This window comes from Kogia breviceps, chromosome 17 (genome assembly GCF_026419965.1).
Source record: "Kogia breviceps isolate mKogBre1 chromosome 17, mKogBre1 haplotype 1, whole genome shotgun sequence".
Classification (NCBI taxonomy): domain Eukaryota; kingdom Metazoa; phylum Chordata; class Mammalia; order Artiodactyla; family Physeteridae; genus Kogia; species Kogia breviceps.
In genome coordinates this window covers 46,191,812-46,214,037 of record NC_081326.1, presented here as the reverse complement: position 1 = coordinate 46,214,037, position 22,226 = coordinate 46,191,812, and the positions used below count along the sequence as shown (strand labels likewise).

Sequence of the window (22,226 nt, the reverse complement as noted above, 5' to 3'; positions counted from 1 at the left end):
TAAAGAGGTAGACAGAAAATGGACTTGAGGACATGGGGTGGGAGAGCGAAGCTGGGGCAAAGTGAGAGTAGCATCGGCATATATACACTATGGAATGTAAAACAGATAGCTAGTGGGAAGCAGCCGCATAGCACAGGGAGATCAGCTCGGTGCTTTGTGACAACCTAGAGGGGTGGAAGGGAGATGCAAGAGGGAGGGGATATAGGGACATGTGTATGCATATGGCTGGTTCGCTTTGTTGTGCAACAGAAACTAACACAGTATTGTGAAGCAATTATACCCCAATAAAAATCTATTAAAAAAAGGGCAATGTGAGAGGTTTCACAGCTGGCTTTGGTAGAGCAGCTAAGAGTGTGAGCTTTGGAGTCAGACAGACTTTGGTTTGAACACTGACTATATAATTTCACCGTGGGCAAGTTTTTTCTAACCTCTCTAACCCTTAGATGAGTTTCCTCATCCGTAAGATGGAGGATAAAAATAGTACCTAACGCATAATGTTATTATAAGGATTACCTAAGGTAATGAATATAAGATACTTAGCACAATGCCTGTCATTAACTAAAAATGAGGGGGAAAAAAGACTTGATAAATATAATAAGTAAAAAGTAGGATATATTATCCATTTCTTTTTTTTCAATTTTTTTATTGAATGAAAGATTCTTTAAATTCCATAGTGCCTTACAATTTTCAGAAGTTTCACACACATGATTTCATGTAATCCCATAATAACCTTTTTTTCCCCCAAGCTTATATTGCCCCTCCCTCCTTACCTCTCCCCACTGGTAAGTTTGGCTACTTTGTCCTCTAAATCTGTAGATTATCTACTTATAAGTGAAAATAAGTGAGGAAAGTCCAGAATCTATATTAAATACTAAAGTATTGGCTAAACTGCAGGTTCTTCAAGCATATGTGCACAATCCTTCCATTCCTCTCCCCAAGAGAAGACAGCTGGACCACTGGGGGGTCATCCTGTGCCCGTTCCATTCAGTGATATGCGCTCGGAGTGAGCCTGAGACGGCCTCGCGAGTTGTCTCCATCGGGGATGGACAGAGATGTGGGCCCCCAACCCCATTCCAGGAAGGCCCTCTGCCCAGCTGCAGGGGATGCAGCAGGCAAATAGCCTCCAGCTGTCCCTTCAGGGCGGCCTCAGCTGCAGAGAGACCCCTCACCCAGGGCCTTCCCTTCCTAGGTGGCCCAATGCAGGGGTATAAACGCCTGGCCATTTGACCCAAAGCAGGACAGCTCTGACCTGCCATTTAGCTTCAGAGCTTCCCATGGGGTGGGGTCAGCCGAGGCTGTGGGCGGGCCTGCATTGTGGCTCCACTTCTCCCTCCACCGGCTCCTGCTTCCGGCCCTCCCTCCCGCAGTGCTGACAGAGTACTTCCCAAAGAACATCTCATATAATGACATCTCAGGGTCAGCTTCCTGGAAAACAGTCAGTCTCAGATCTGTGGGAGCATCTCCCACAGCGTGAGCATCTCCCCATTCTGGATATGAGTCTAGCGTTGATAGATGCAGAGTTTTCATACGACATGGTCCCTGCACACAGCCAAGTATCAATACTTCATCTGTAGTGCACCCCAAGAAATGGTGGTCTATCACACCACTGGAGAAAAGTAAATTGCTCTACTGTATCTATCAGCAAATGATATGCAGGTTTCTAACAGGGCACATATATCCTGTGTAGTAGCCACTGGTGATACCCCTTTCAGATTCCGTTTACTTGGCTGGTGCATCCATCCCTCAGCTGCTTTGAGTTTTGCCTGCTACTCACTCAGAGCTGCACCTTTCTTTTGAGACTTGCCCTCATCTGATCAGAGTCACCTCATCCTGAAATACCAAAGAGGTTATACCCTGATTTCCAGAGACAGCCTAAAGCCAATGCCTGATTATTGGGAATATAAAAGCTGGTCCTTTTGCATCAAGGGGGTATAAATCTATGATGCCATCCATGCTCTGGAGTTCCCTTTGGGATCAGGCTGAGGCTACACTACAGCTGTTCAGTTGAGCTCACGTATTTGCTGAACTCGGTCCTCTGCCCTACCCTGTTTCCCACTACCTTAAGGGTTTCTTTCACCTGAGACTATGCTTTCACTCACTTACTTGCACAAGTATCCTCGTCTCAGGCTCTGCTTCCAGGGACCCTGACCTAAGATAATACTCTATGGGTAATCTGAGGGATGTTTAAGGGTCATTTTGACTCTATGCAACTTTAGCCTTATCCATTGATTTCATGAGATAGGATTTCATTGTTTTCCTCTTCAAGTTCCCAGTGCCTAGCGCAGACTGAGACCTAAGAGGCCCTCCATTTAACTTTGGTTGGATAAATGGATGAATGAACGAACAAATGCCACCCATTTCTTAACGTACCCCTGCTTTAACAATCAGAAGTCAATGCTGTCTAAGGACTTAGTCTTAACACTCAGCTCCTCCAAGCCTGAACGGGCACTAGGGCCTAGCAGTGACTTTTATGACTTTTATTTTCCCCTAAAAGCAGAGAACTCATAAAGTCTCACAACCAATTTTGTTTCCGGAAGAAAACGGTGGCAATTATGAGGCTAATTCCATCTGATTTCCATTTCGGGTGTTATTGCCTAGAAGCTTCGAGGACTGCGACATGGAATAGAGACACAGAGAGAGAGGCCTCGTTTGAAATGAGCCAAGTTGAGGGCAGCCTTCCCCTTGAACTGGTGGGCAGAGTTCTTGGCCAGATTTCACAGAAAGTTATTAAAGACTCTACACGGAAAGTGCTCTGCTCTAAGTTTCATTCTGCCTTCATAAGCTTAAAAATTCAAGCAAACTTTCAATAGTTGGATGATTCTTAACTTTCCAGCTTGTTTAAGAATCAAAGGCTACAACACAGTCACTCCCAGAACAGCCACAGAATATGTACGGTTTGCGTCTCAAGTGGAGTGGGTCGATCTCTAAAATCTGTGTGGCAAAATCCTGACGGCGGAGATGTTCAGAGGACAAGCTTTGGGGCCAGGCAGACCTGGATCTGGCACGAGGCTCTGCCATGCGTGAGTTAGCTGCACAAGACATCGCTTTAACCTCTGAATCTCAGTTCCCTTATCCAAAAGCGGGGATAATGCCTCCTTCTTAGGGGGTTTTGTTTGTTTGTTTGTTTGTTTTGGGGGTGGAGAAATTGAGCATGTCACTTAGCATTAACAGGGTGATCAACTTCTCCTGGCTTGCCCAAAACTGTCCCATTTTCAAACGGAAAGTCCCACATTCCAGGAACCGCCTCAGGCCCCTGCAAACCAGGACAGTTAGTTGCCCCAATTTTATAGCTTTTGACATTGATTCTATTCACAGAATACTGTCAGTCAAACATACCAAATTTAAATCAAAAACTTTCTTGTTCCACTGAAACCATGACTATTGCTACGACTACTTCTAAATACCAATAATAATAATAACCCTATAAGATCCACATTTGGATAAAGAACAAACTGGACTTCTGTATTCTAATGATGGGCACAGAAGGTTCCAAGCCATAAACAAATCCACTTTCAAATAATTACACTGTATTTAATTTGGCAAATTAAACTATCAGGACAACCATGCATTGACTTGAAAGTGTTTTATAAGAGAGAAACTTCCGAGTCTGAGACCTCAGAGAGGCACCCACCCTTTTTAAAGCAGCGCGATTATCTAGGAGGTTGGTAGTTGCTGAAATCTAGTCACAGCTTGGAAACCTCAGATTTGAAGCCCAAATGAGAAGGACAAAGATGAATGAGAAAGAGAACCACCATACCAGATAGTTCCTCTAGAAGTTCCAAGAAAGAAGTTGCTTTGCCCTCCTCTGAGAAAAGAGCTATATAGATACACGGAACAATCACACCATGTGTACCTCTGGGACTATGACATTTTGTACGACATAGATATTTTCGCCTCTGATGTGGTTTTTAGCCAGCCAAACCTTTTAATTTAACAGCCAACCCTCTTTATTCAATGACAGGAAAAGAAAACATGTCCCTATTGCAATTACTGGCTTAAAAAAAAAATCTTATACTTCCCAACTCAATGCTGAGAGAAGCCTATTTAGTACCTTTTCCTTTTGCAGCTGTCTGCTAATTTCACTTCTAAAATTCTTGTTTTGTGAGTTTTATCACCATTGATTTTTGTTAATGGGCCACACTCTTGTTTCTCACCTGGTTTTACAGCTTTTCTATTCCTCCCTTGCCTCATTTTAACTTCTGCAGGTTTAGAATCATAGATTTTAGTCCTCTTGATACTGCCTCTTTAATTAAAAGTCACTTACTGGCTGCCACTTCTCAAAGGTAACCAGACTGACTGTGATAACTTCCTGGCAGATGGACGTGTTTCTCTTGGTGTTTAGAAGTCAACGACCCAGCTCATTCATTCTCGTGGAAGGAGGCCCGGACCCAAGAGCGCAGCTAAAGTCAGTTCACCTTTTCTCATTTTCTCCCGGATGGAAAGAGCAATGTTCTCTGCTTTAATTTGACTGCACAGATATACCTAACACAGGGCTGCACCAACCTTTTCACGGTTCCTTTTAGACAACAAAGAAAAAAGGCTTACTGAGTTCATGATTTATCAGACACCAATTTTCTGCATAATTAGTATTTTTTAATTATAGAAATGATACATAATTATGGTAAAAGAAATTCAAAGAGCAGAGAAAAAGCACAGTGAGAAGTAACACTTGTTCCCACGCTCTGGCCACGCTGTGTTTTCCCCAGAGGTAATCAAGGCCAGTCATTTCCTAGGGAGCATTGCAGGGATTTTCTCAGCAGACACAGTATGGGGCCGCCTTATTCTCTCTCCCGGTATTCTGTACTTTCTTCTTGGCCTTTAACCAGACTTTGGATTATATATTTATTTGCTTGTTTACTTATTTCTACATCTTCATCAGATTAAAACTTCAAGGAGGGAGGGACCCAGTCTGTTGTGTTCACCACAGTGTCCAAATTAGTGCTCCTCACAGAATAGACCTCTGACAAATAATTTGATGAAGAACATGTGTGTGAAGATACATCTTCAGAAAGAAAGAGAAAAAAATCCTGGGGAACAGCACCTGTCTGCATTGCCCTGCCTAAGCATTCTAGAACTTTCCTAGGATTTCAATCATGCTCGTGATTGATTGTTCCTTCCACCATCCCTGAGACACGGCCAGGAATGTAGCTGTGCTCACTTTTCCCGAGGAGGCAACTGAAGTCACTCAGGCTAAAGCAATCTGCTTGAGGCCAATGTCAACAGAGGTGGTGAGTTGAACTAAAGATGGCGGGAGGCTGGACGTGAGCTGTGGGGGCCTCACCCCAGCCTCCCACAACTACCAGTGCTCACACTAAATTCTCCACCATTTTGCTTCAGGAAATGAGAAGGAAGATCATGAGGTTTAGAGGCAGACAGACCTGGGTTTGAACTCCAACACGGCCAAGTCACTATTCCGTCTGCCACGCTGGCCAAAAATACCTAACCTTCCCGAGCCTGTTTGCCCAGCTGGGGAATGATACTACTTACCACTCAGAGCTGTGAGGGTTAAAGAGGATGCCATCTATATAGGGTGTCTGGCTCACAGCAGACACTCTGACAATGTTAGTTCCTTTCTCTCTGCCTTCCTAAAAGATTAAAGCCTGAGCCTTGTCAGCTGCAACTCCAGACATCTTTCTCTTTTCAGTCAAATCCCATTAAAAGGAGACACACAATAACAGACCTCCAGCTGTTCCCAAATTCCATGAATGTATTTGCTGCTGCTTCATTGGCATTAATGAGAGGTCATTCAGGAAACATTTGATCTTAGCGACTCCACCAAGGGCCAGGATGCTAGGAGGCAGGAATCAGACTATGCCTCAGGCAGAACTCTCAAGAACTCCCCACACCTCAAGCAAATCCCGCGCAGACCACAGCCACTTGTACTAATTCAGGCTAACTCAGTCTAGGGGTTTTTATTTATCAGGTATCGGATGCCAAAGGGAGTTGTTGCTTTTCAACGTAAACCTCAGATAGATCAAACACTAGGAGGGCAGTAGAACCTGCTGTAGAAGAGCAGTTGGGCTCCAACAGAACAGTCATCAATCACTAAAGGTGGGGAAGGGGGTGAGTGGGGAGTGGAGCCATGGGAAATTTTTCTAATCTTTTTTTTCTGGCTGCGTCCAGTCTTAGTTGTGGCACGCGGGAATCTTCGTTGAGGCCGGTAGGATCTTTCGCTGCGACACATGGGCTCTTCGCTGCAGTGCGCGGGCTTCTCTCTAGTTGTGGCGCCCGGGCTCCAGGGTGTGTGGGCTCAATAGTTTGTGGCACTCAGGCACTCTAGTTGAGGTGCGAGCTCAGTAGTTGTGGTGTGCGCGCTTAGTTGCCCCGGGGCATGTGGGATCTTAGTTCCCTAACCAGGGATCGAACCCGCAGGTGGATTCTTAACCACTGGACCACCAGGGAAGTCCCAATTTTTCTAATCTTAATGAAGTCCTAGGCCGACCTCATTCAAGCAACAATCAGTGAGTACATACGAGGTGCATACCCCTGAAGCAGGCTCAGAGGGCAAGGGAAGAATACAAAGAAGAAGGTCTCTACCCTGAGAGTCTTCTAATCGAAGTGGTTTTTCTGCAGACCCTTAGGTGAATACTGAGTTTTGCAATTCTTCATCTACATAAGGTAACAGCTGATATATAGATGCATTGTGGAAATCACCACACACACACACACACACACACACACACACACACACACACACACACACACACACATCCCTGTGCTGCTACATTGCTTCCTTTTCCCCTTAAACTAGAATATGCATCAAAGTGTCCTTCTAAGAGGTTTCCCTCTCTGGCTGTCCTCAATGGTTTCTTTTCTTCGCTCTCCTTTTAATGTCATGTTTTTGTTTCTCTGGGAGAAACTCATATTTACTTTCCAAACTCTCCTCACGTACTACCACCAACCAGGAGAAATTCTGGGCTGGTCCCATCCTCCTTTCTGGATCAGGCCTCCCTCTTTGGTCACATCCACGTCTCTGAGGCTTCACCTACCTTTCCTGGACCGCACCAAACCTTTTGCTGACAGACACTGGAGGGGGTGAGGGGGAGGGGTGGGCAGGAAGCACAGAAAGACGAGGCTACTTAGCTGAGAATCAGTCCAGGCATCAGCTAGTTTCTTTGGCAAGGTCCGGCCACTTTGCGCAGAATAATAAAGCAACTAAAAAAAGATGCAACTTCTGGAGACGTGAAGGCTCACTGGGAGGCCAGCCACAGACTCAGAGCTTCGTCTGCCCCAGCTACATCCACCATCCGCTTTTCTACCTTAGCTGAATACTTGGGGGGATACCTCTGGAGGGGAAAAACAAGAGCCCTAAGCCTGAAGAAAGGGCACATTCACGTTGGAGAGTAAACGTCTGGAGGCAGCCCAGAGTTCCTGAGCAATTAATTAGCAGGAGAGAACAAGCAGCTACAGAGATTCCCCTTGCGTTGTTTGCTGAGCTCAGGGAAGGCTGGGGGAGGAGACAGTCGATGATTTATCAGATGCTGCACAGTCAGAAAGGTCCCAAGGGACCGGAGCAAATCAAGGTTTACTAGAGAAAGGGCGCCCCACTGAGACAGTTCCAATTTGTGAGACATCATTTTTGCCACACTCTTTCTGCCAGTTAGCACCTATTAATACTGGGCATGAGACAGGGGCCAGAGGGAATTGAAAGAAGAAGACGTGGTTTGTTTGGCGAGACAGAGAGTGGAGAAGGGCTCTGAACGCTGCTGTTCCCAGCTGCTCCCAGGCATCAGCAACGTCAGCTGCCCCTCGTGGCCCTCTGGAAAGTGATCTGAACTGTGGACCACATCTCTGTTAAATCGAGTAGCTGCGGTCCCCTTCCAGGGGCCTTTTCTTTCCTTCGCAGCACCATTTCAAATCTGTCTTCATTTATTCTGTATTATCTGCCTCCCCGGGCTCAGCGCCATTAAAATTGGCAGCGGCTGGCTTTGCAGGAGCAAAGGGTGTGTACTGAGAAGACTGCAGAAAACAGGGAGACTAAGCACGGTGGAACCAGAGGACAGGCAGCATCAAAAAGGACAGACAGAGACAGGTGGATTCCGAGGCAGTAGCACCACATTGCTCAACTCCAAAGGCAGCATCTGCATTGCAGGCTGTGACTGCCCTGTGCACATAATGCAAGGGAGTGGTAGAAGCTGCCTCCTGAAGTTGCACAACAGAGGCCTGAATAGAAGACCCTACAGGGTCCCCGTGGTTTCACTGAGCACCTACTATGCACAACATCCTGAGCTGGGCACATGTTCCAGAACCTGGGAGAGTTCAAGGCATATGCTGCTGCTCTATCACGTGCCCCTTTGTCCCAACCCTGGTCCACCACTTTCACCTGGCTAGCCCTCCCCCTTCCTTCCCCTGCTCTCAGATATGGCTTCTCTACCCCCAGAAAGCTTTCTCTGACATCCAGGTTGGGTTTCTTCATTCAATCCCTTGACAGACTTTTGTTGCTCCCCTGCTAAGTGCCAGGCGCTGTACTGAGCACACAAGAGGTGCCCCTCCTGGGGGATCCCTCAGCATCACATGAGCCCCTGTATAATAGCACTTACCACACTGTGTTATAATAGTGTATGCACTGCTATGTCTCTTCTACTAGACTGTGAACTCCTTGAGACGGAGTACTCTGTTCTATTAAACTGTGCCTTTCTAGAACATCAAAAAATTAAACTGTGCCTTTCTAGAACATCAAAAAAGAAAAAAAATTGACAACTGCTTCAGAGCAAAGGGCATGTGTACCTGTTCCGCTCTTGGATCCTTGGCATCAGAAGAGTGCCTGGCACCCAATGGCACTCATTGGACGAACATCAGATGAAGGGATCCAAAGAGTGCTTATAGGACCTGAGGAGGAAATTTTCCAGGCCCAGTGAGGACTGGACAAACTTGGTCTATAAACCTGAACGGGAACACTGTGTAGACACATGCATGAGGATACACGCTTTATGAACGGGTTCTTCTGGAGAAGGCAAGCTTTTAAAAAAGTGCTCAAGAACCATCAGCCGGTGGCCCGATGATGTCCGGGGGAACGCGGTGAAGTGCTAATAGTTCATCTTCGGGGGGAGCAAAGGCAGACCAGAAGAGGTGAGCCCGACCCTGCCTGAGCCAGGCACAGAAAACGCAGGAAGCTGCAGCCTGGAGTATGAAACAAGCTAGGAAGAGACAGTATGTCCAAGGCCCTGGACGGAATAGGAAGAAAATTATTTTCCTTAGGCAGATTCTAAGCAGCTGAGATCTGTGTTGGTTCGAGATAGCTCTGCTGACAGAAGCTTCAATCAGAGGTTGACTTGTCTTGTAAGCTGACACCTTAAGTAGAAACCTTTGCCTTTGAGGAAGTCAGGATGCCTGGTGGCTGGTGAGGTCTCAGGTCATCAGGAAGACCCCTGATGCATTTCAGCAATTGTCTGAATGCTTAAAACTGAAGCTATCTGCTCCCTGATCTTATTTTGGAAATACTTAAAACACAGCATTGTTCACTGAATTCGTGAAAACAAAATTTCACAATTTTGTTTTATGGCCAGCTTATCAGTGTGTGACACCTGCCCCTGGTGCTGTGTTGGTCAGGTGCGTGGTCCTTACTCCCCCGCGACACGGTTTTCACTGTGTCTGGAGCCCGGGCCAGGCTGGCTCCACCGGCCCCATTTTAACCACCACACAAGCTCCCAGAGTGCACGCGTGTGTGGCGTGCGGAGAGCTTTCCTGAGCCTCCTGAGCCTCCATTCTTATCTGTGAACTGAAGACAACAATATCAACACGGTAGAGTCATTGTGAGAATCAAGTGAGATAATACAAGGAAGTGCTGGGGCTTCCCTGTGGTGGCGCACTGGTTGGGAGTCCGCCTGCCGATGCAGGGGACGTGAGTTCGTGCCCCGGTCCGGGAGGATCCCACATGCCGCGGAGCGGCTGCCCCGGTCCGGGAGGATCCCACATGCCGCGGAGCGGCTGCAACCGCGCGCTGAGCCTGCGCGTCTGGAGCCTGTGCTCCGCGGCGGGAGGGGCCACGGAGGTGGGAGGCCCGCGTACCACAAAAAAAAAAAAAAAAAAAAAAAAGGAAGTTCTTAGCGCCCCAGGCGGCACCTAGAAGGCTGCTCTCACGGGCCTAAGAAAGACAGGACGAAGCACAACTCACTGGCCTTAAATTCTTATGGTCCACAACTGGAACCCATCTGCTGCCGGTTAGCATGTAAAGTGGTATAACCACTTCGGAAAACTGTGTCAGTATCTACTAAAGTCAAATATATCCCCATCCTATGAGCCAGGAATTCTACTCCTGGGTGTATACCCCAGAGAAGTGAATGTCCACCGAAGGGTACAAGAATGTTAACAGCTATATTGTTCACAATGGCCCCAAACTGGAAACTACCCAAATGTCCTCCAAGTAGAAGGGTTAAATTGTGGTCTATTCATTTAATGAAAATATACATAGCACTGAAAATGAGGAAAGTGTTGCAACTCACAACAATATGGATGATTCTCACTAGCATAATGTTGAACAAGAGAAGCCGGACACGAAAGAGCGAACACTGTATGATGCCATCTATAAAAGTCGAAAATAAACAAAACTCGTCTAGAATGCTAGACGTCAGAAGAGTGGTTATATTGTCGGGGTGTGGATGTGACTAGCACATCCCAGTTACCGTGGTGAGGGGCACACAGGGGACTTTTGGAGCAGTGATACTGTTCTGTGTCTCCACATGGAAGATGGTTATATGTCTGTGTCACCTTATTAAAATTCACTGAACTTATGACAGACGTGTACATTTTTCTATATATGTGTTATATGTGGCAGATTGCACTACTGCCCCTAATCCTTTGCTGTCTCTCTACTGGGGACAGAGTACACTTCCCTGTACTACTGACGTTGGGTTTGGCCAATAGGAGGTTAGATGGTATGGTGTGAGCAGAGACATGAAATGTGTTAGCCCTCCTGGCTTTCTGCCATAGCCAGGATAATATACCTCAGAGAGCTGCTGCTCTTTTAGCCTGATTCACAGAATAAAACACACAGAACAGACTGAGCTAGACCTGGAGCCTGGAGCCTGAAGTCAGGCCTAGCCATTCAAATTGTGGCTGATTGTGAGGAGAGAAAGATGGCTGTTTGAAGCCACTGAATGTTGATTTGCTTTGTCATGCAGCATTATTGTGGCATTAGCTGACTAATACATTACTCTTTGACAAAAAGGTACTTTACGATCTCTATGCTCCACTTTTCTAATAGTCAATTTAAAGTTACCAACACCCATCTCTAGCACTTATATGATCTACTCATGTCTTCAATCAAGTGCATCTCAGTTTTCTTGTCTCTGAAATGGGATGACGCTTACTTTACATGCTCTTGGGAAGATTCAATGAGCCAGCAGAACTAAAAGCGCTTTGTAAATTGTAGAAGTGATGGATGACGGAAGTGAGGTTGAAAAGCAAGCATGTGACAGGCAAAGCCACTTCCTCCCATTTATGGAACATCTTGGCTCAAAAGGTGAGGGCACAGTGTGGGGAGGAGGTTAGGGTACAAAAGTCAGGGCCTGCCCTAGAGCAATGACCAAGCTTCTGAGCATAGTTCTGTGGGGCCCAGACTGCCTTGGGAGATGGCAATGATGCTTGGGCCTCTAGAAGGCCAGCTTATGCACAGACAAAGCAGGCAATACAGGACACCAGGAAGGCCACTGCTGCCCTCGGATCTACCCATCCCCCCATGACCTTCTACATGTCTGAAGAGCCACCACCAGTGTTTCCTTTCATTGGCTTGTGGTGCGGGGTGCCTTACTGCCTTTCTCACAGCACTTCTCAGTTCACAAAGAACAGGCCCATCTGTTCTCTCATCTTGGTACTATGTCCATTGTGTGGATAAAGAACCTGAGACTCTGGGAGACTCAGTGATTCCCGCAAAGCTACTTAGTTAATTGAATTGGCAACAGGTTTTCTGACCAAAGCTTAGAAAGGGAACTCACTGATGTGGGCAAGAATTCCACCATTAGATAACCTCGTTAGATCCTCAGAAAACAGACGGCGCTGGCCTGAGGGACAGGACCAGTGAGTTTTGACTGGGGAGAGGGGAAAAATGGATTTGGAGTATTGGGTAAGTAGTGGACTTCGAAGGTGGGGAGGCGATGGGGAAGATGAGGAAGCGAGGAGAAGGAATGGAGTGGGGAGAGGAGGAGACAGCAGACCGCTGCGCTGGTCCGCTAAGGAGCGGTCGGGGCGGCAGGGAGGGCACTTCCCAGCCACAGCTCTGAGAGAAGAGAATGGACCAGACAGGATGCCAGCTAGGTCCACGCAGCCCTGCCTCACCTCCAACAGCAACGGTGTGGGGTGATGTTGTCACCACATTCTGCAACAAGAACCCCCCTTGCAGACCCTCCCAACTGCCCACCTGGCTGGAGGGTGTGAGGTAGGACACCAAGCCTGTCTCCTGCCGTGCAGGTCCTCTTCCCTGCCAACCCCTGAGCTGGCAGACTGCCTGGCCCGAGACTCGTTCCCGTAGCGAGTACAGACCTCACTACCAAGATGCTGAGAGCCCCCACAGCAAAGGAGGTCCTTGAAGAAAGCTGTATTTAAACAAACACACACTTCCTTTAGAGCGCAAATATCAAGGACCCATTTCCGCTGATTCAACAAAACACAGCAACCCTCGAGGCAGGGGGTGGGAGGTGGAGCCTTGCTATTTTCTTTGCAACAATTTTCACACGGGTGGGTGGAGAATTTCCTCTGGGAAGGTGAGCTAACACTGCTCCTTCCCTGGGTACTGTCTCAGCTTGGCTCTGCCCTGAAGCAACCTTCTCCCCCTGTCTCTGGTACCAAGTCTGTTCTGTGGCTGCGACCTACCTCTGTGGTCCGGAGGCCATTCTGTTTCTGGGTCAGGGGGTCTGAGCTGAGGCCCTGGGGATTTGGGCACTGGGCCCCACAGCTCATCTTCTTCTCTGGGTTGGATATTCCACTTGGGGCTGTCGATCGGGGCACACTGTTGGAGGACACGCCATCTTCCAGCCCACCTGGGGGAGGGAAGCAGAGGATGCGACTAGAGTCTTGCACATAGCAGTTACTGAAAACAATCTCCAAGAGTGTGGAAAAAAAGACAGCCAAAAAGAAGAAAAAAAAGTCAAGCAGAAATCCCACCATGCAGAGCTACCATTTTCTATAAGAACATGTGTGGGGTTTTTTGTTTTTGTTTTTTTACAAAAATGAGACTTTAAAATAATTTTGTAACCTGAAATTTTTACTTAATAATACATCAATGACCTTTTTCCATACCCTTAAATATTCTGCCATGTTATTTTTCACATACTTACTCTGTCATTGTATGGATGTGTCCCCATTTATTTAACTAAACCCCTCTAATTGGATCTGTTTTTACTTTTTCATATCAAATGTTACTGTGATAAAACTCCTTGGGGTTAAGCTTTATTCTTAATTACTTCCTTAGGATAAATTCCTAGAAGTGGGTTACTGGTTTGAAGGTTATATATCGTTTTTTTATATAATTCTACCTCAAGGTATTGGACTCAGCATGTGTTCCTTCCATGAAATGCCAAGAAATGATAGAATGAAGTTTAAATATAACCTCATTGAAAAGCAAGAGGAGGGAATTCCCTGGCAGTCCAGTGGTTAGGACTCTGCACTTACGATGCCAAGGGCATGGGTTCAACCCCTGTGGTCTGGTCAAGGAACTGAGATCTCACAAGCCACGTGGCATGGCCAAAAAAAAAAAGAAAAGCAAGAGGAGGACTACAGAGAGAAATTCATGGATAAAGAGTATCTGATTGAAAAGATAAAAGGCGGCCCAGGCAGCATAAGGGCGAGTGCCAAGTGGGAGACGTGAAGTCAGCAGAGGCTCTGTCATGGCCACAGGGAGGCCAAGGGCAGCCAGGTCGGTCAGTCATTCTACTCCTCCACCAGCTGAGGCCAGTCAGCAATGACAGAGCAGTCTGTGAGAGTAGGACATTGTGATATAAAAAGAAATATATATTTGGTCTTTGTCCCCAGTTCCTGGCAGAGAGTTCCTAAAACTCTTGCCATTTCCTGAGTAACAGGGGTGACGGCAGCACCTTTTGTTACAACATTTGGTACTTGCTCGCACTTCATGACCCAGAGCTCCCAAATTCCTTGGAATTTCATGAGTGATAGGACAGAGAGGAGCCCTACTTGTTATAACAAGGCAACTCCTGGTGGCCCCCTAGTAGCTTCAGATGGGGGCTGGTTGCCAGGAAGACCTAACCTTGATTAGGAGCTTGGAGCTTTCAGCCCCACCTTCCAACCTCTGGGGAGGGGAGAGGGGCTGGAGATTGAATTAGTAATTGATGATGCCTCATGATGAAACCTCCATAAAAATCCCTAAGTGACAACGTTTGGGGGAGCTTCCAGGTGGGCGAAGGCAGACATGTGCTGGGAGGGTGGCACACGCCAACTCCACAGCATCAGAAGCTTGTCAGAAGCTCCTGCACTTGGAACTCTTTTGGAGTTCGATGTACCTCTTTATCTGGCTGCTCATCTGTATCATTTATAATATCTTTTACAATAATCTGGTATACATAAGTAAAGTGATCCTGAGTTCTGTGAGTCATTCGAGCATATTACTGAACCTGAGGAGGGGGTATGAGAACCCTGATTTATAGCCAGCTGGTCAGAAATACAGGTGGCAGCCTGGCACTTGCAACTGGTGTCTGAAGTGTGGGAGAGGCAGTCTTGGGGCACTGGGCCCTTAACCTGTGGGTCTGTGCTAACCCCAGATAGTTAGTGTCAGAATTGAATTGAGTCATAGGACACCCAGTTGGTGTCTGGAGAGTTGGAGAATCGGTTGATTTGGGGGATAAAACCCCACACATTTGGTGTCAGAAGTATAGTGAGTAGAAACAGCACAGAGAGGGCCTTGGCTCAGAGAGAAGGGCAGTGCTCTCGGGGGCTAGTGACACCTGAGAGAAAGAGAAAAGTCATGCCAAGAAGGCTGGCTTTCTGAAAACAGTACCAGTAGAGTAAGCCAATAGTTGTTTCCATCCTTGCCTTCCAAGCTGGCTTCTTAAATAGATGCAGCTGATGTTCTAACAGGAAATTTCAGTGACAGAAATTAGTACAAAAATAAGAATATACAAACAGTTGGAGAAGGTCAACACCAAAAAAGAGAGACAACAAACTCTATAATGGAGACCTCAAAGGAAATGGAATTAATACAGGATGTAGTACAGAATTTTAAGTAAGTGTATTTAATCTGCTCAGAAAAATAAGGGAAGATAATATGAGGACAAGAGTGACCAGAAAGGTTCAATTAGAAATATTTGGAATAATAGTTTCGGTTTTAAAAAAATTATTTATTTATTTATTTTTGGCTGTGTTGGGTCTTCGTTGCTGCGCGTGGGCTTTCTCTAGTTGCAGGGAGCGGGGGCTACTCTTCATTGTGGTGCGTGGGCTTCTCATTGCGGTGGCTTCTCGTGTTGCAGAACACAGGCTCTAGGTGTGCAGGCTTCAGTAGTTGTGGTGCACGGGCTTAGTTGCTCCGCGGCATGTGGGATCTTCCCGGACCAGGGATTGAACCCACGTCCCCTGCATTGGCAGGCGGATTCTTAACCACTGCACCACCAGGGAAGTCCCTGAAATAATAGTTTTAACTGTTGAAATGAATTTTAAAAACTCAATAGAGAAGCTGAATAGCAGGACAGGCCCCATTAAAGAGCAATTTGGTGAACTGGAAGAGCAAGCCAAGGAATTCTCCTGGAAGGGTTAAGTGAACGTATGAAAAACACATTAAGAAACACAGAATAGAGGCTCCCCTGGTGGCGCAGTGGTTGGGAGTCCGCCTGCCGATGCAGGGGACGCGGGTTCGTGCCCCGGTCCAGGAGGATCCCGCATGCTGCAGAGGGGCTGGCCCGTGAGCCATGGTCGCTGAGCCTGTGCGTCCAGAGCCTGTGCTCCGCAGTGGGAGAGGCTGCAGCAGTGAGAGGCCTGCGTACCACAAAAAAAAAAAAAAACCAACAAAAAACACAGAATAGAAATCCAGAAATTACAACCTTAATCTAAGAGGAGTTCCAGAAAGCAGGAGCAGAAAAAAATTGAGCAGAAGCAATACTCACAGAAATAATACTAAGTATTTCTCAGAACTAAAGCAAGACATGAGAGCCCAAACTGAAACAGCCTACCAAGGGAATGTAAATTGGTGCGGCCACTATGAAAAATAGTATGGCGGTTCCTCGAAAAACTAAAAACAGAGTTGCCATGTGATCCAGCAATCCCAATCTTGGGCATATACCCAGACAAAACTATAATTCCAAAAGATACATGCACTCTTATGTTCACAGCAGCACTATTTACAATAGCCAAGACATGGAAGCAACCTAAATGTCCATCAACAGATGAATAGATAAAGAAGATGTGACATATATATATATAGTGGGATGTCACTCAGCCATAAAAAAGAATGAAATAATGGCAACATGGATGGACCTAGAGATTATCACACTTAGTGAAGTCAGAAAGAGAAAGACAAATATCATATGATATCACTTATATGTGGAATCTAAAATACCCCACAAGTGAACATATCTATGAAACAGAAACCGACTCACAGACATAGAGAACAGTCGTGTGATTGCCAAGGGGGAGGAGAGGTGGAGAAGGAAGGACTGGGAGTTGGGGATTAGCAGATGCAAACTAGTATATATAGGATGGATAAACAACAAGGTCCTACTCTATAGCACAGGGAACTCTATTCAACATCCTGTGATAAACCATAATGGAAAAGAATATGAAAAAGAATATATATGTATAACTGAGCCATTTTGCTGTACAGCAGAAATTAACACAACATTGTAAATCAACTATACTTCAATAAAATTTTTAAAAAATATATGAAATAGCCTACCAAGCACTTGGCAGGACAAATAAAAAGAAAAACGCAACCCAGACAGATCTTAGTGAAATTTCAGAATGTCATTGATAACAAGAAAATTTTCATAAGAAGGAAAAAAATCAAGAATGAGATTGACATCAGGCTTTTCATCAGCAACTAACAGATGTAAGGAAACTATGCAACGTCTTCAAGATTTCAAAAGACACTGAAAAGTCTTTAAAGTCTTTTTAAAGACACATTTTAAAGTCTTTTGCAATTCATTGCCAGATTTATCTCTATAAGTCTTTCTCCAATCACCCTATTGCCCTTCTGCTAACAGTATATGAAATGGCAATGTTCCCAAAACCCTCACAAACACTGAACGTTTTCTTGCTTCTCATCTTTGCCAATTGAAGAGGCAAAATAAATTATCTCATTGCTTTGGTTTATACTTCTTGATTTACTAGAGATATTATTTATGTGCCTGTTGGCTAATTGCGTGTATGTGTTTTTTAATTGTCAAGTCATTTGCCTATCTTACTTTTGGGATGTTAGCCTAGGTTTGCTTTCAATCAAACTTAAGGAAAACAAACAAAATCCTTTCCCAGGGTGTTGAGGAATTATTTGCCATGAGGCAGGCACAGTGTATCTGATATACTAAGGGAGGGGGGAGCAGAACTGATGAGGCTGCAGTCCCAGTGCAGCTGAGGGGGTAATGATCCAAAGGACACACATGTCCACATGTCACCCACCTGCTCTGCAAAGCGCAGGCTCTCGACCATGGCCATGGGATAGAAATCAGAATTCAAAGCATTGTAAGTCACAATAGAAGATGCCTGGTCCAAAGTTTCCTGACTGGCATGCACTGTGATTAAGTTCTAGATGTGCAGAGAAACGGATTCCTTCAGCTGGGCTCGCCCCAAATCTTTGTGGCCTCTTCCTCCACCAGCTGGCAGCCTACCCCCCTTCTCTTCCCACCCTCCCATCATCCTGTACCAACAGTGCCTCAAATGCATGTGTATAGACACCCCAGCACACATACTCAATCTCCATCCCCACTGCTCCCGCAAACAGCTGTCCCTTGGCCTAGGGGAGTGCAAACCCAGAGAATGAAGCAGGTGAAGAGGCCCATGAAGACCCTGGAAGCAGGTTTGGTGTGATTTGGGCTGGTAATTCCAGGGTCCTGGCACCCACAGAAGAGTCTAAAACAGACCTTTGGGACTTCCCTAGTGGTCCAGTGGTTAGGACTCAGTGCTTTCACTGCTGTGGGTCCGGGTTCAGTCCCTGCTCTGGGAACTAAGACCCCGCAAGCCTTGCAGCATGGCACACATAGATAGATAGATAGATAGATAGATAGATAGATAGATAGATAGATAGATAGATATAAATAAATTAGAGCTTCTCATTGTGGTCCAGGCGAACTGTTGTTACTGGTCTGCTGTGGGATAAGTATAAAATCTGAACACAAGCATTTGGAAATATCTATGGCAATCTGACATTGCTGGAACACCCAAGATTGAACTTGTCTGATCAAAGAGGGTATAAGATCAGTACCAGTTCTGTCAAACTCACATAGTGAGTCACAAGTGCTGTGAGCTGTGTATTAATCACGCACATAGGATCACATATTTGTCTGTGATGGACTGAGGGAAAAAAGGCAACTGGTCCTGAAGGAGGGATGGAGGCTTTGGTAGGTATGATCCCTTGGCCCCTGGATAACCTGCCCTGTATGGAAGGGTGGAGCCTGGGGGCAGTGGGCAGAAAGCGGGGTCTCTAAAGCACAAGACCAAGGCAGGTACCTTGCTTACCTAAGTGTAAGGTGCTTCCTGCTCTTGGGGCTGCTGAGTGGGATTCAACATTGGCCAGTACTGCCTTGTTTACCGCAAGGGGCCATATGGATGTTACCATTTTCTCTGTGGGTCATAACCTGGTACCTGGGTTGAGGGCAGGTAAGAGGCCCTACTGAGCCATCCACCGAATGCACCATGGTGCTTCCAGCCTGCGTCCAGATGACCCCCACTTTGTCCCACCCTAAGACACTTCAAGATGCAAACCTGATCCCAATCCTCCCCTTTGCCCATGGCCAGGCCCTGAAGGGGGTTAGAGGACATGGAACACAGCTCCCTTCCCCCTTCCCCCACAAGGTAACCCAGATGTTGACCCAGGAGGAAGGTGGCAAGGCAGGAAGGGGAGGCTGAGGGCACCAGGGGCCAAGAGCAGACAGTGGAGAACACATCGAGGGAAGCAGAGAGGCAACAGGGAGTGAGACCAGGCATGATTTAGAGCTCCAAGCCCCTGGCTCACGTGCCATTGTTCCATAGTATTTCACAGACAAAACACAAATTCAAAGACAAAATTATTAAGAATTTCAAGATGGTGACAGCAGAGCATTAAATCCTAAGCACAGGCCCCTTCTGAGGCCGGCAGGCCCTGTGGGGCTACACTGGTTGCACACCCGTGAAGCCAGTCCTGACAACACTTAAAAGAGATCAAGGCAGAGCTGCTGTGGCTGAAGTACAAATAGGCAGTCCTTCCCTCTAAGCAGCCCAGTTATATTCCCTGGGCATCTCTACTGAGCCTCAGGGCTTCTAGAAGCACCACTGGAAAGTCACCCATTTGCTCTAGTGTTTTCAGTTTTCATTGGTAACTGAACAAAAGTTAGAACTCGGTTTCATTTTTTTTTAACATTGATTTTTCTTGGAGTAGAGTTGTTTTACAATGTTGTGTTAGTTTCTGCTGTACAGCAAAGTGAATCAGCTATACGTATACACATATCCCCTCTTTTTTGGATCTCCTTCCCATTTAGGTCACCACAGAGCGCTGAATAGAGTTCCCTGTGCTGTACAGTAGCTTCTCATTAGTTACCTATTTTATACATGGTAGTGTATATTTGTCAATCCCAATCTCCCAATACATCCCATCTCCTACATCCCCCCTTGGTATCCATACGTTTGTTCTCTACACCCGTGTCTCTATTTCTGCTTTGCAAATAAAGAACTCTGGTTTCTTAATCCCCAACCTAGGGACTTCCTCATTGATTAAACGGGAAGAACAATTCCTACTTCACAGGCTGTTGTAAGGATTAAACAAGACAACATATATTAAGGTTCTAACGTGTTTGGCACATACGTTGTACTTATTATTACTTATGGTCCGACACCAGCTGCCTTGTCCCCTCATGGCATCTCGCTCCATTCGCCATATTAGTTACATTCTTGATTTATGAGTCACACAGTCAGGCCCTGTGAAGTGCTAAAAGGCTGGCCCACTGAGGCTGGTACACAAGCAGGAAAGCTCTGACCATAAGCAGGGAGACGGGGCCAGGCTTGGGGCAATGCGCAGGATCATCTGCTCAGTGTGGTCAAGAGTTCACTGGAGGGGGTCAGGAATGTGGGGTCATTTACTGTTACTTCTGCCTGCAATAAATCAGGTGGTTTTGCTGCATGGATTTAATTTGACTTGTATTTTCTAGTTCCCAAAATAATAAACTCAATATTAGAGAACCTGTAAACTATAAAAGCGCACAAAGGAAAAATAATTTTTACCTCATCATGCAGAGATGCCAAGGAGGTGGTGTCCTTCTGACAGGTGCTATCGGGGCCCCCGCCAAGGTTCACTTACCCGACCCCTGCACGCATCCCCCAGCTGTGGTGGATGCTTGTGGCCGATAGCTCATGCCTGCCCTCTTCTCCTAAGGCTTGTCCTTGGCCAAAGGAGGCCCCCTCACGGGCAGAGGCTTGGCTGATGATGTCAGGTACAGCCCATGGCCGGTAAGTGTCTAAAAGTGTGTGGGTGGGATAGGTGGGGGAGAGGTGTGTGTACGACAGCCCAGCCCCCTTGCCCCTGAGCAGGACAATTTCTACAAAGCAACTTTTCTCCAGAGTAACTCAGGGGATCAGGCGGGGGCTAGGCTGATCCTGAAACTGCATCTTTGCCCAGCTCCCGCCCCTGGCCCATTCTGCTTCCCTTGTTCCCTCCCTCACACAGTTCTCCTCCAAGGAGCATCTCCAGGAGTCACTCGCATAAAATCCCCACGTCGGGCTCTGCTTCTAGAGAACCAAACCTAAGACAGCATATATACCCTGCATGCTGGATACGCTCTCTCTGCCCCTCCACACTCACTCTCCCCTCCTCCTCACCCTGCTCCAGGTCCCAGAACACTGACTCGAAAGCACCATATTAACAGGCTCCCTTGCCCACTGGCTTCTAGTTGGGTTTGCCAATGGGCATCACTAGATACTGAGGTGGAGGCTCTTCAGCTGCATTCCGAGGTCGGGTCTCTATTTTCCTAGCTCCCTCCCGGCAGGGTTTCCACCGGTGCACCGTGTCCTCTATACACTCCTCCACCAGAAAAGGGTAGAGAACCATGAAAATCCAGGGAGGTTGTGCCATTAGGAGGTTCTTGAGGACTTCAAGGAGAGCTCAGAGGAGTGGTAGGAAGAGAGAACAGATGGTAAGTTGCTAAGTAGGGAGGTACAGATGCTGTATCAGTCAGAGTGCATAGCTGCAAGCAACAAAAATTGACACCGGTGAATTAAAGTAGAAAAGTGACTCATTTAAATGATCTGAGGTGCTCAAAGAACATCTGGAAGGGCTAGAGGTTGACACACAGAGGCTATCAATCAAGGAACAATGTCCCAAATCCTTCTGTGGAGCTTGTCCCACCAACCCCTGGACCCTGGAAACTCACCTCAGCATTGCTGCCACACTGATACTAAAACATTGTTGTTGCTTTTCTGAAATTCAAGTTTAATTGGGTGTCCTGAATTTTATAATGGCAACCCTACTGGGTGCCAAGTGCCCCAGACCAGGGGGACATTGTTGTGAAAGTTGGGTTGTACTAGACCCCGATCTCCATCTGCATCTCTACTCCACACCACCCCTCTCACGCCTAGTGCGTGGAAGAGCGACCCTTACTTTATAGGAGAGAAAAACTGAAGTTTAGCTCAGGTTACGTGTATTTCCAAAGTTTGTGGTCTTAGTAAGTATTCACATTTCCTTTGAGGAAAAACTCCCAAGCAGGCAGTTCTCAAATTTTAGTGTGCATGAGAGCCACCTGAAGTGTCTTTTTTTTTTTTTTTTTTTCGGTATGCGGGCCTCTCACTGCTGTGGCCTCTCCCGTTGCGGAGCACAGGCTCCGGACGCACAGGCCCAGCGGCCATGGCTCACAGGCCCAGCCGCTCCGCGGCATGTGGGATCTTCCTGGACCGGGGCACGAACCCGTGTCCCCTGCATCCGCAGGCGGATTCTCAACCACTGCGCCACCAGGGAAGCCCTTAAGTGTCTTTTAAAATACAGATCCTTACATCTAACCCCCAGACCTCCTGATTCAGTAGGGGCCCAGGAACATGCATTTTAACAAGTTCTTTCCATCCTTCCTCACCTCCAGTGATTCTGAAGCAGGGAATTCTAAAGGTACACTTTTAGG

General features: G+C 46.7%; 1 protein-coding gene across 2 annotated transcripts in view; it reads right to left on the bottom strand.

Annotated features, from left to right (window-relative positions):
• The window catches only part of BAALC (BAALC binder of MAP3K1 and KLF4), an 85,072-nt gene that overhangs the window by 2,017 nt on the left and 60,829 nt on the right, over nucleotides 1-22,226 (bottom strand). Inside the window, exon 2 of one of the 2 annotated variants that reach the window (XM_059043143.2) lies at nucleotides 12,808-12,974. The exons of the other annotated variant lie outside the window; for it this stretch is intronic. Coding sequence (XP_058899126.1) covers nucleotides 12,808-12,974 — 167 coding nt within the window. The remainder of the gene's footprint in view (nucleotides 1-12,807; nucleotides 12,975-22,226) is intronic. 2 annotated transcript variants of the gene reach the window in all.